General features: G+C 27.6%; 2 protein-coding genes across 4 annotated transcripts; both read right to left on the bottom strand.

The window, feature by feature from the left end:
• Positions 1-337: 337 nt before the first annotated feature.
• LOC119676412 (zinc finger and BTB domain-containing protein 18.3-like) lies at positions 338-3,481 on the bottom strand. The gene is made up of 8 exons (XM_038087651.1): positions 3,128-3,481; positions 2,746-3,067; positions 1,124-1,882; positions 942-1,000; positions 800-883; positions 658-741; positions 515-598; positions 338-448 (listed from the first exon to the last, which is right to left on the bottom strand). The coding sequence occupies exons 1-8, from the start codon at positions 3,479-3,481 to the stop codon at positions 338-340; spliced, it is 1,857 nt and encodes a 618-aa protein (XP_037943579.1).
• Positions 3,482-7,326: 3,845 nt separating this feature from the next.
• LOC119682244 (zinc finger protein 436-like) lies at positions 7,327-11,254 on the bottom strand. 3 transcript variants are annotated; one of them, XM_038095630.1, is made up of 12 exons: positions 11,125-11,254; positions 11,009-11,052; positions 10,064-10,217; positions 9,894-10,007; positions 9,521-9,828; positions 9,318-9,450; positions 9,176-9,259; positions 9,034-9,117; positions 8,887-8,970; positions 8,635-8,825; positions 8,433-8,578; positions 7,327-7,873 (listed from the first exon to the last, which is right to left on the bottom strand). In XM_038095630.1, exons 4-12 carry the CDS (start codon positions 9,972-9,974, stop codon positions 7,335-7,337), a joined length of 1,650 nt encoding a protein of 549 aa, XP_037951558.1. In that variant the 5' UTR covers positions 9,975-10,007; positions 10,064-10,217; positions 11,009-11,052; positions 11,125-11,254; the 3' UTR covers positions 7,327-7,334. The 3 variants fall into 3 exon arrangements, with proteins under 3 accessions (XP_037951558.1, XP_037951556.1, XP_037951557.1); XM_038095628.1 differs by having other exon boundaries at positions 10,083-10,217; XM_038095629.1 differs by lacking the exons at positions 11,009-11,052; positions 11,125-11,254 and having other exon boundaries at positions 10,083-10,276.
• Between the last annotated feature and the right edge of the window lie 1,700 nt (positions 11,255-12,954).

Below are 12,954 nucleotides of genomic sequence, written 5' to 3'. Positions count from 1 at the left end.
TAAAATATCGAAAAATATACAGCGCGCGAATTTTAAATGAGAATTTCCGAAAACTTTTCAGTCTTAATGTAATATATACTTCAGTGCACGTGTAGGGTTTTTCACCAGTATGTCGCTTCATATGACGAGTAAGTGCTTGCTTAACCGCAAAATTTTTATTACACTATAAACATAAATTATTTTTATATTAAGTTTTAAATAATAAAAAATGAATTATATACTTCCGTGCATGAAAAGGGTTTTTCACCAGTATGTCGCCTCATGTGAATATCGAGTTCTTGTTTGCGAGTAAAGGTTTTATTACACTATTAAAATTATGCAATTGTTATATTTGATCTTAAATCGATATATTAAAATTATATACTTCAGAGCATATGTGTGGTTTTTCACCAGTATGTTTCTTCATATGACGAATAAGTGCATGCTTAACAGCAAAACATTTATCACACTATAAAATATTGATATATATATTATATTATATTTAATTTTATAAGAATATAATTGCAATGTTTACTTCAGTGCATATGTAGGGTTTCTCACCAGTATGACGCCTCATATGCTGATTGAGTTCTCTCTTAATAGCAAAACTTTTATCACACTATAAATAATATATACTTATTATATTTAATTACAAATGAATGTAAGTGCAAAATTTACTTCACTGCAAGTGTAGGGCTTAACCCCATTATGTCGCCTTATATGAATATCGAGTCCTTGCTTACGAGTGAAACATTGGTTACACTATTAAAATTGTGTGCTTATTATATTTGAATTAAATAAAAAATATTGAAATACTTACGTCTGTACAAGTGAAACTTTTTTCTCCAGTATGTTGTCTCATATGATGATCAAGAGATTCCTTGATTGTAAAACTTTGATCACACTATAAAAATTTTTAGTTGTAAAATATATTTTTTAATGATTATATTTATAGTATTTACTTTAGTGCATGTAAAAACGTTTTCATCAGTTTTAGGAGCAGTAGCTTGTGCTTTTCTGCCTATACTTCCATTATTCTTTTTAATAACAGTGTTCTCTTTGTTTTTTGTTAAAAATTGTTTGGAATTTATTTTTGTTTTTGGTATTCCATCTTCAAACGAATTTCGATCATCAATAATCGTACTACATGGACTTTCAGAACGAGTAGTGTCTGGTTGCATTTTAATAGTCTCATTTTCTATCGTTATAACAGTGTACATTTCGTTTTCTAATAAGAAGTGCTCTGTGCTTGTTTCAGGTCCTTCATCTTTTATAAATTCTTGCGCAGCAACAACATTTTCGAACAAATCTTTATCGCCTCCAACCTTTTCAAATAGATTCTCTGGTGTAGTCTTTGTTTCCATCTTTGTACACTCATTTTCTAATGTCGTAACAGTGTACATTTCATTTTCTAATAATAGTTGTTCAGTATTTGTATCCATTATTTCCTTTTTTATAAATTGTTGTGCAATAACACCATCTTCGATGGATGTCAGATCATTAGTAGCTTCTGTTTCCACCTTTATTTTTTTATTTTTTAATATAGTGTGCTTCTCATTATGTCCTTCATCTGCTATATATCTATTTTCAATTACATCTGTTTCCAACGGCGAATGATCTTCATATTTTACTGACAGTAAACTATTGTCGTCATCTGAAGTAATATTTTTAATTGAATTTTCTCTGGAGTCATCAATACTGTAAATATTTGTTGGTGATAAATCGGAAGTATTTAATTCTAATTTTGGAGCAGTGTTAGCATTGTGATAAGTTTCCGAATGATCCTTATGCATTTCAAGTATGTGAGAACTTAAAGCATTAACTGAATCGAATTCTTTATTACACGTCGCACAGACAGTTTGCTTTTTCATCATATCGTTGAGTCTGCTACTGGTATATTTAACTGAAATATAAAGAACCATTCAGTATATGTTAATTATTAATACTTTATTTTATAATAGTTTAAAATCATTCTATATAAATAATTATATAGTTTCATAATGATTAGTGATAACCAAAATTCAAAAAAAATTAAAGCATTAATGGACAACGACATCAAGGGATCAATGAACATTAACTTGAAAACCGGCCTCCGATAGGGCCTATTTGCACTATCATAAACGTAAGATTAATTTGATGACAACATGAACTAAGACTTCAGTTTACACTATCATGAACTGTCATGAAGCGTTCGAAAGGCCGAAAGAGCGGGGATAAATTCTTTCTAAAAGAAGAAAATATTGGTGATAATAGGATTACGCCATACGTTGTGGTTGCGGATAATACATTTTCTCTGATGAAACATCTTATAACACCACATTCTAGAAAATTAACGAACCCTAAATTTGTTAATTATAATGTACGACTAAGTAGAGCTAGGTTATGTGTGGAAGGAGCTTTTGGAATATTATCGAACAGGTTTCAAATTCTGCAAACCACTTTGAAATTAAATAGTGAAAAATGTACTACAATTGTGCTTTGTTGTTGCGTCTTACACAACTTTCTCATAGAAAATAGTCCATGGTACATGGAGTATTTAACAACTAGGTTAGATGGCTCAATGGAAATGAAATTACTGGAAAACAATGAAAATGCATTTGAAAATATCACAAGATTGGACAATTTGCGAAAGGTATTTGTCGAATATTTTTTTAAAATAGGAAATATATACAATACTTTACCACCTTAAATCATTTTTTGAATTTAAATATATGCAAGTATTTTTATTATTTTGAAATTAAATATTTACAGATATGTACATCTAACTTCTACATTTAAGCAATTTTTCCTTACGCTTATACCGTTGAAGGATAGCTATGATATCATCCTGCGCTTCATCAAATGTTTCATCGAGTTTATCTAATTCAGTCTGCATATATTTACAGAAAGATGCTGACTTTGAGGCCGCTGTTTTCTCCACACTTGTTTTTAAGTCATGCACAAGCTGACATGATTGCGCGGCTTGGTTCAAAAATGTGTCCAATTTATTTTTCTTCTTCTTTGGCTTTTGTATTTCAGCTAAATTGGACAACTGGCCTGCTGAAATGGACGGTTGGATTATTTCTATGTTCTCATTACCGATGTTCACCTACAAATTGATAAAACAATTAACAATTCACTAAAGCAAATACTTTAGTATTTATATTACGTTTATATTACTTCTACACACGGGTTCAGCACTTGAATGAGACAGAAAGCTTAGCTGTTTAAAGCACCATAATTTGGGTGTATATAAAGCTGCTGTACTCATTCCACTTTTTTTTAAAATGTTTCGCTGCTCTACACCATATTGATCTTTTAATGTTTTAATTTTTTTTTTAATCACTTCGCATGTCGCGTCAGGTTTAATCCATTTTATTTGACTGACTATTTCGTTCAGCGCAGCCTCTTTTTTAGAAGGTTTTATATAGTCTTCATGTTTTATATTGTACAAAAGTGGATAATTTCGGTAAATTGAAATTAGTTCCTCTGTTTCCAGTTTGCTCCACTTGTCTTTCGCCATGAAAACCTAAATTATTATTTATAGGTTATGTTATATTCAAAACCTTTTTTCTAAAAATAAATTACATATAAAATTATACACATATTTCGTTAATTTATTTCGCATATATATATAATTAAACATAATGAATAAAATCAGAAAATAAAACAAAAAATCACGCACTTTTCACTCGGAACGAACAACGCTTGCTGCTCAAAACACGATTAAATTCGTTTCACAATTAAAATCACGAAACCCACAAACACCAAAATAAAACATTGTATATGTATGCGTGTCAAGCTGAAAAAACGCAACATATTTCATTGCTTGAAATTCATGAACCTACATCAAACTCTCTTCCTCCTCTCATCTATGGGACTATTTAAACTATCATGAACCCATTATGAAAATGAACTTGAAAACTGGTTGTCGATAGATGAGAACGGGAAAAGAGTTTAATGTTAGTTCAAGATTTTCAAGCAACGAAATTTGCTACGTTTTTTCAGCTTGACACGCATACATATACAATGTAAAGATATATTTTGGTGTTGATGATTTTTATTTTGAAATGCACTACTCCACACAAGCGTTTTATGCGTTTACACAAAACAAAACAAATTTTAGGCTTCATGACAGTTCATGATAATGTAAACTGAACTGTCAGTTCATGTTGTCGTCAAGCTCATCTCACGTTCATGATAGTGTAAATAAAATCTACCGGGAAAAGATTTTTAAGTTCATGTTCATGATGTGTTCACGATACTGTAAACAGCCCGAGTTAGTTTTTAAAAACAGAATATAGTTTCCCATTTTATTCATTGATTTTGTGGCTACAATTTATTTAATATTTAATATAAGAATCGAATTTGAATAAATAGAAAAATCTATTATGTTGTAGGTTTTGTAGGTACCTGCAAATGTAGGTTTTATTTTAAAAAGAAAAACTTCACAAATTGTTTGAAACGTTTTTCTAAAATTAGTATCCTAAGCATGTTATTCCAGTCATAGAAAATCTTCCAAATCATACTAAACGAATCATTCTAATAAACTCTTTTAATACATATTTTTATAAGTTATGTTTTTTATTAGGAAGTGCGTGATCCATATGTACCTTTTTGTTTCTTAGTATATTTCATTTTACTTAGTGATTTACTTAGTGCATTTCAAATTACAAAAGTATTTGATTAAAATGCTAGTTTTACGCTTAAAATATAAAAATTTCAAAGAGTCAATAATATTAACAAATTCATTTATTGCACATTTATGTAAATATATGTATATGCACATATGTTTATAATATAAAATCGTAATTTTTGGGTTAAAACAAGGTAAATATATCAAACCTGACAGCGAATTTGTAGATCCAAAAATCTAGATAATAACACATTTATACACAATATATGTTCAATTCAAAACTGAATGGATATTTTTTTAATATAAACTCTTTAATTACCTATACAATATCTTACTGATATCAATTTGTTTATAAAGTAATTTATTTATAAGCTAATTTTTAAATTTTATCGCATTTTACAATTGACACTAAGCGAAATAATTTTATAATATCACAAATTATAAACAAATTAAACATTTTTATGAACAAAATTAATGTGAAAACTACTTTTATATCACCAAAAATAAATTCTAAATTCTTTCGTAAGACAATACAATATTTGTGTCTATTTTTTATATGTCAAAGTCAAAATAAAATTAAAAAGATTGATATTTTTTCTCCCAGAGTTGCAATTTATGAAATACGACAGGTTCATATTTACACGGAAGATATTTATTCATTATTGACACACGATTTCATCAAAAATTATAAAATTACAATAACGATATTATCCAATTCATATATAAACGCAGTGAATAATAGCTTGGAGTGTATCTAGATTTAAATTTGAAGCATTATAAGGTTTTTATTTTGATTATGCTTATCTTGCTAACAAGAATTAAACTGAATTTCAAGAATTTGATTCTTACCAGCATTGTTATAATATTATAAGTCACATACATGGATAATATGTATAAAAATATTTAGAATTTATAACATTAAAAACCATATTTTTTATGTAACCTTCGGGTGTACTACGATATCACAACGACATCGTTTTTTTTACAAAAAAATTCGAGATCGGACAAACACTGTACAAGTTTGACGTAGCCGCTTTTGATTTATTTCTGTTGTTAAAATTAAAATAACCACTTTAAGGATAATGCTTCGAATTAAATCGATAAAAGAAAATTTACTAAATTCTTTATTTTGAGAATTTATTATAATACTCATATTATTAAAATTTATAATATTATAATTGATACAGGTCGGTTTATTTCTATTATTAAAGTTAAAATGACCACTTTGAGGATAATGCTTCGAATTAAATCGATAAAAGAAAAAATTCACTAAATTCCTTATTTTAAGAATTTATTATAATATTATAATATTATATTATTATATATTATAATATTATTTATATTTATTTTATCCAATTACTTCATAATTAATTATAATCATAATTTTTTTTCAGTTAGCAATAGTAAGATTGTAACCAAGATTTGGGTGATGATTGATTCATAGTGACGATATATTTTTATTTCTTATTAGTGAAAATAGTTGATTAGGCTATAATGGTGGTACAATTACACTCAGGGGAGTTTCATGATACTGCATCTATTTCAATTAAGTAACTGACAGGAGACGATTTGAGCAAAAGTGCTTTTTTCGATATCCTCTGACTGTTTATTGGCGATTGAAACGACTCTACAAATTATTCTAAATTTAACATGTTAGTTTTTATTTAGTACTGAAACATGAAAACAGATTTTAAAAAATTGTAATACTGCTATTAATTACAATAAATCACTGTCAGCTTGAACGGGCTATTTAACAATAAAAACCAATAGCCAAGTTTCACTTGACTTAAAGCTTTTTTTCTATATATGAAGTTAAATAGAATATATTTTTTCTATATATGATATAATTAAATTAAAAGGTAAAGTTACTTTTTTCCAACTGTGATATGAAAACTAAAGTGAGACAGTAAAGGATAATTTATTGTAATTTAATAATAATTTATTATAATCTTATTAAGATTAAAAACCTTAGAAATTATTTATTTATTTATATTGAGTTTATCACAGAAAATACTATACAAAAATATAAACCAATATGGTGTGAAGGTCTTATATATGTCTGCTCCATCCTCTTTACCGGTAGTGAGTTATTATTGTACAGCGAGTTATTACTTGAAGAACCGTTGTTTTGGTTAATTTGAAAAATTTGTTGTTTTAAATTAGACTCGTCCAGCATTTTTCACACAATTTAATTTATGCAGTCATTACCAATAATATTTCAATATTTTGAAAAGTATTTATTAGAGTAAAATCAAAATAAATGAAGATTTAGAATTTATTTATAAAAATTTGTCAATATATGGAGATATGTTTGAGTGTCTTCTGGTCAATCAAATATTTTTAAAGTAATTTGATTTTGCCTATTACAATATCTCTGAGTTTCGAAAATTTTCTATAATGCATCATCAGATGCATCATCTATCTATATTGACATCAACCAAACTTTGAGATTGTTTTTGAGGAATCTTAAGGAACAGAACTTTTTGACTCCATTTTTATAATTAGCTTTATTATAAATGAGTATTGGGCTATCAGTCAGATTTTGTAATTTGGTTTTTTTAATAAAAAATTTTTCTTATTATTTTACTTATTTAATATTTATTTCCGACGTTTCGGTTTTTTAAAACCATCATCAGGGAAAAAATTTTAAAACAACTGAATAGAATAAAATTTTTATATAAAAAATATTTTTGACAAATGTTTTAAATAATTACAACGGAGAAAATACAATCAGTTTATCTTAAGAATGATTTTCCATTTTTATACTCTCATTTTCTATCGTTATATCAGTGTAAAATTCATTTTTTATTAAAAATTGATCTGTGCTTGTTTCAGGTACTTCATTTTTTATAAATTTGTGTAAAATAATATTATCTTCCATTGATCTTACATCATCGACTGCGCAGTCGACTGGCTCTGTCTTAATATTTGCATTCTGTAATGTAGTATACACTTCGTTTACTAATAACAATTCTTCTGTTTCTTTTTTAGCTACATTATCTATTATATATTGTTGATCCGCATATTTTACTGTTAATGTACTGTCATTAGCAGCAATAGTGACATTTGTATTGGCATTTTCGTTAAGACCATTAGATTCGTACATTGTTGTTGATGAAGAATTGGAACGATTTTTCTTTAATTTAAGTGCAGATTTAGTATTATTAAAAGTCAGCGGTTGCTCCTTATGTACTTCAATTATGTGGGAATTAAGAGTTTTAATTGAACCAAATTTTTTGTTGCAAACTATACAGTCCTCTGTTTGTCCTTTTTTCGTGTCTGTGAATTATAAAACACATAGTTTTTTCATAATATATAACATAATTTGTTATATTTTTCAACATTAATACTAGAAAACTAAAAGTTGGGAATAAAGAAAGTCTCTTTGTGTATTAAAGCTTTCATGCTTTCCTGAAGTTTCGAACATCTATTCGCAAACTTTTAAATATAATAATAAATGCAGAATCTATATTATATGTAACTAAATACCGGAAAAGCAATGATTAAGATGGATTGGACATGTGATAAGAAAGCCGAATATGAGAGTACCGCTTAAGATTTATGAGAACGAAGTAGGAAGAGAATAGAGAAGAATGAAAGGATGTTGTTAAACAGGTTTAGGTCCTACATGGACTATATAGTCCCGGATGATGATGATGATGAAATGCCGGAAGGCGTTGTAACGTTTATCGGGATATAATCATACGTATAAGATATATTCAATTCATTTTGCAGTAGCTTAAAATATGAATCAGTAATTCAAGATCTACAGTAAGTTCCTGTAGATCTTATTGTAGAATAAGAAAACATTCTTCAATATATAATAAATATTTCTTACTTTTATGAACACCCATGTCGTAATGACTATCAAGTTCTTCCTCCGTAACGTATGTAACATTGCATTCTTTGCATTTAAATTTCTGTTCTTGGATGTCTTCTTCACCGGTTCTATTAGACAAATGTATTCTGATGTGCTGCTGAAGTCTGTAAAATAAAATTAGGATTACATTTATCCTATTTTTCTAAACAGAATAACCTACTGCTTAATGGATTTGAATTTTTCGTCACACTGATCACAAGCAAATGGACGAAGATGAATTTTGCTATGATAACGAAGTCGAGTAGCTTCAAAAAAACTTAAACCACATTCATTGCAAACGTGTGGCTTTTCACCTGTATGTCGTCTCATATGGTGATTGAGCACTTGCTTACGAGCAAAACTTTGATTGCACTAGAAAAAATATATATATTTATTATAATTATTCTTAATTAAAAATAATCTTTATATTAACTTCAATGCAAGAGAAGGGTTTTTCACCAGTATGTCGTTTCATGTGATGATAGAGTGACTGTTTAGCAGTAAAGCTTTGATTACACTTTAAAAAATATTTTTATTATATTTAATTTTAAACGAAAATAAATTGCATTTGTGTAATTACTTCAGTGCATTTGTAGGGTTTTTCCCCAGTATGTCCCTTCATATGACGATTGAGTGAACTCTTTAGCGAAAAACTTTGATTACACTAACAAAATTAAACTTATTATATTATTTGTTAAATAAAAGTAATTAAAATACTTTACTTTAGTACAAGTGAACGGTTTTTCACCAGTATGTTGCCTCCTATGACGATTGAGTGACTCCTTAACTGAAAACCTTTGTTTACACTATAAAAGATATTTGTTTAGAATAGTTAATTTTAAATAATAATTAATGCAGTTTTACTTCAGTACATGTGAAAGGTTTTTCACCAGTGTGGGAACGACGATGATTTTTCAGTGTACTCAAATATGGAAATTTCTTATCACAGAAGTCACATGCAAAAGGATGGTCATCCATATGTATGCCTTTATGAGCACTACAGAAATTAAAAATAAAAATATATATTTATTATATTAATTAATTTACACAAAAATTTATGAACTAACTTTAAAGCTGTAGTTTCATTTTTTAATAACAGCTGCTCGGTATATGTTTCAGCTATTTCATCGTTTATAAATTCTTGTACAGTAGAATCATCTTTATTAGAAGTTTCGTCAGTAACTTCCGGCTCTTGTTTTATAGTTTCATTTTCTAGCGTTATCATATTAGTATTTTCGTTTTCTATTAAAAATAATAGTCGTGTGGGCTTTTCTGAAACATCATCTTTGATTGTTGTTTGATTGTCTGAAATGATATCAATTGGATTTTCACGAACTGTGGGTTTTGTTTGCTGCCGAGCAAAACATTGTTTAGACTAAAAAGAGAGATATTGTATAGATAGTCATTAATTAAAATAATTAAATTTGTAGTATTAATTACATTTCGTTTTCTACGCAATCGCATATTTTCTCTACTTCTTTGTCTCTGTACTCTCCCTGTAAGTGATTTACGGTAAGGCATGATTGTTGATGTCGAATCAACCAACTAATTAACCTTGAAAACAAAATTGTAAAAAAATTTAACTATCAAACAATACTCTTAAAATTTACCTGCAAATGTTTAACTCACCAAAATAAAACGAACGTTGTCAATCTAATTTTCGTTAAAATTTGCAATAAACCAACCGCAAGCAAAGAAAACGGGAAAAAATTGTATCACTTCACGAAATTAAACACAAATTCGCCGTAAACGATACACAATTCGCTACAAAAACAATAACATTGAAAAAATAACGTTGTGCACTTTTGCACGTCTTCACCTTTCCAAAGGTATAAATATAATCCATATATGTCAACGGCAACACAGAGAAAAAGGGAACACAAACTTTTTTATTTAAGTTATTTATATATAAGAAGATTACATCAACACATTTGTATGCTTTTTCATCAGTATGTATACAATGATAATCTTTTATTGCACTTAAAAAACCTTTTTCTCCTATATGTATACGTTTATGTTTTCTATTGAGTTTGAGATAATTCATTAAATTTTCATTGAAAAACATAACTTAGTTCAAAATTGATGAACTGTAAAAATACGTTTTACAGATAGGACACACGTATTTTCCTGTTTTCCTGTCAGATGACCTCTAATTTTTTTTTGCAAACTAATGAAGCGTAAAAATTTTTATGAGACATCTTATTACTGTTATTAGTATCACTGGTATTCGTTGAACAAGAAGAGTTTTGATGACGTTTAAAATTAAATTTATGATCAAAATTTTAGTCAAATGTTTTGCAAGAATAATGCTCTTCCTGGTTTTTATATTGATCTTCATACAACTTTAATAGGTATAAATGCTGGTATACTCTTCAGTCTGGTTAAGTTGATTTGTTTAGGTGGAAATGCATTATACTTGCGCTCTCCTCTTGCAATTTTGAAGTCATTAGTTCAGCTATTACTACTTTGTTATTCTATTGAAAATAATCTTGAAATAAATTGTTTGACCACAATTTCAAATATAAACATATTACAATTTTATTGTACATACTTACATACATAAGTTTAAGTTAGGTGTAGTCCTAAAGGAACTACAAGTCTGTGAATAAAAAAATTACATTTATAAAATTAGAACTCAAATAAATTGCATACTTTTCTAATAAAATAATACCTTAAACGTCCAAACCGTAAAGAGATCCGTAGAACTCTTATGTATTTGTAATTCTATAGTAAATTATTTATTTACTAGTTTTGTATCGTTGTATACATTGTACATTTGGTGTACAATATTAAAACATATATTTTTGTTGATACATTTAAATTAAGTTTTTCAAAATCTTTCGTACAACTTAGCTAATGTTTTTGTTTTCTTTCAAATGTGTCAAAGAAAAATTAAATTAGGAAAAATAGAGATTTTCACATCCACACCAGAGTTGTAATTTCTGCGGAGGTAAAGTTTATATGGATTTATTATCACTATCTAAAATACAATTAACGATTATGGACTATTATGGCTGTGTGTGAGTTCAAGTACATTGAAGTAAAGTAAATTTAAATATACTAGATATTTTTTGCAATGCACTTACGTAAATATTTATTTATTTATTTAATGCATTTATTTATTATTTTTGATTAAAAGTTTTTAAATTTATTTGTTAAACATCTTATAAAATTTTCACAATGGTAAAACCTAATTTATCTAACTTACCCTACTCGAAATTCTGGTAAATACCAACATAATTTACCATTTCCCTTTATTTTCCATCAATTTACTCGAACTCGCAAATGATCTTAGAGTGCAATTATGTTACAAATACTTAGCTATTCACACAAATTCACGCAAATAAATCTAGTTCGTATAAAGATTAGCTTATTTTAATATTTAAATTACCTCTGTGGTTCTTTTACACATTTTGAAAAAGTAAAAATAATTAATCAGATCGTATAAATAAATTCCACAAATTTTAAATTAATCCAGATTTTGTAATCATAAACATAATCAACTTTTGTCCAATTAATATTGATCTTGTTATAAAGTATTGCTTTTTATCTTCTTTACTGTATTTATATTGAAATGTAGTGTTGACAGATATGGATCACTGGTATCAAAGCCACTTTGAATTCTCCATTGGAGAAAGTTGCTACAAACTATAAAATGTCTTTGACTCTTTAATATATTAACGCCATTTCAGCTGCATAAAAAGGGAATTCAAGGAATCAAAATATGTTCAGCCTGTTAAAAGCTATCAAAACAATTATATCTTAAATTTTTGTTTAAATAAAGATTGAAAGCACTTAAGCTTTCCCAAATTAATTAATTCTAATAAATATGAACAACTAATTTCATGTATAAAAATTTTTACATCTTTGAGTCGAGATGATTCGAACTTAAATACCTTATACTCTATAATTTTATGCTTCTAAAAAATAGTAGGGAAATAATAATAATAACATGCTTCAAGTAGACGAATTGAACACCATTTGCTCTTCTTAAGCCAGACTAATTTCAATTAGGCTCTACCTCACCCATTTCCTTTTATAAATTTCTTCGCTCACTTCCTACTATATTCCTCACACTTCATCCTATTCGTCTTGTGATTCATTCACAATTTCTGCACCACAGTCCCCTTTAGGATAACGCAATAAAACTATTGACAAACCTTTGAAAGTAAAATACTAAGAAAGATATTTGGATCTCGTCCATGAAATCGAGATCAGTCGATAACATCTTGATGCCGAGTTAGAAAAACTCTTTAATTAACAAAAACAAAAATATATTAACATACAGATTATGATAGAGAGAGATGATTTTGATATTGAAATGCTGGAATACGATGCTAAAAAGAAGAGCTATTTATTTAAAATTTTATTATTTATATTGAATGCACAAATACACATATATCTTAAAGTAAAACCATAAGGGATGAGATTTACAAATTTAGTGATACATTCGTTGTAGCTAATTGCCTTTTATATAACTATAATGAGAAAAATATACCTT

This window comes from Teleopsis dalmanni, chromosome 2, assembly GCF_002237135.1.
Source record: "Teleopsis dalmanni isolate 2A chromosome 2, ASM223713v2, whole genome shotgun sequence".
Taxonomy (NCBI): Eukaryota; Metazoa; Arthropoda; class Insecta; order Diptera; family Diopsidae; genus Teleopsis; species Teleopsis dalmanni.
Note: the sequence above shows the minus strand (reverse complement) of the source record. Positions and strands in the feature narration are given on the sequence as shown.

Bases quoted from the DNA above. Each gene is read 5' to 3' on its own strand.
- LOC119676412 (XM_038087651.1), bottom strand. From the start codon at position 3,481: ATGGCGAAAGACAAGTGGAGCAAACTGGAAACAGAGGAACTAATTTCA. The intron at 884-941 runs GTAAATACTATA...AAATTTTTATAG, and splicing joins ACGTTTTTACATGCACTAAA to TGTGATCAAAGTTTTACAAT. The intron at 742-799 runs GTAAGTATTTCA...CAATTTTAATAG, and splicing joins AAAGTTTCACTTGTACAGAC to TGTAACCAATGTTTCACTCG.
- LOC119682244 (XM_038095630.1), bottom strand. From the start codon at position 9,974: ATGCCTTACCGTAAATCACTTACAGGGAGAGTACAGAGACAAAGAAGT. The intron at 8,826-8,886 runs GTTAATATAAAG...TATTTTTTCTAG, and splicing joins AACCCTTCTCTTGCATTGAA to TGCAATCAAAGTTTTGCTCG. The intron at 7,874-8,432 runs GTAAGAAATATT...TATAATTCACAG, and splicing joins CGACATGGGTGTTCATAAAA to ACACGAAAAAAGGACAAACA.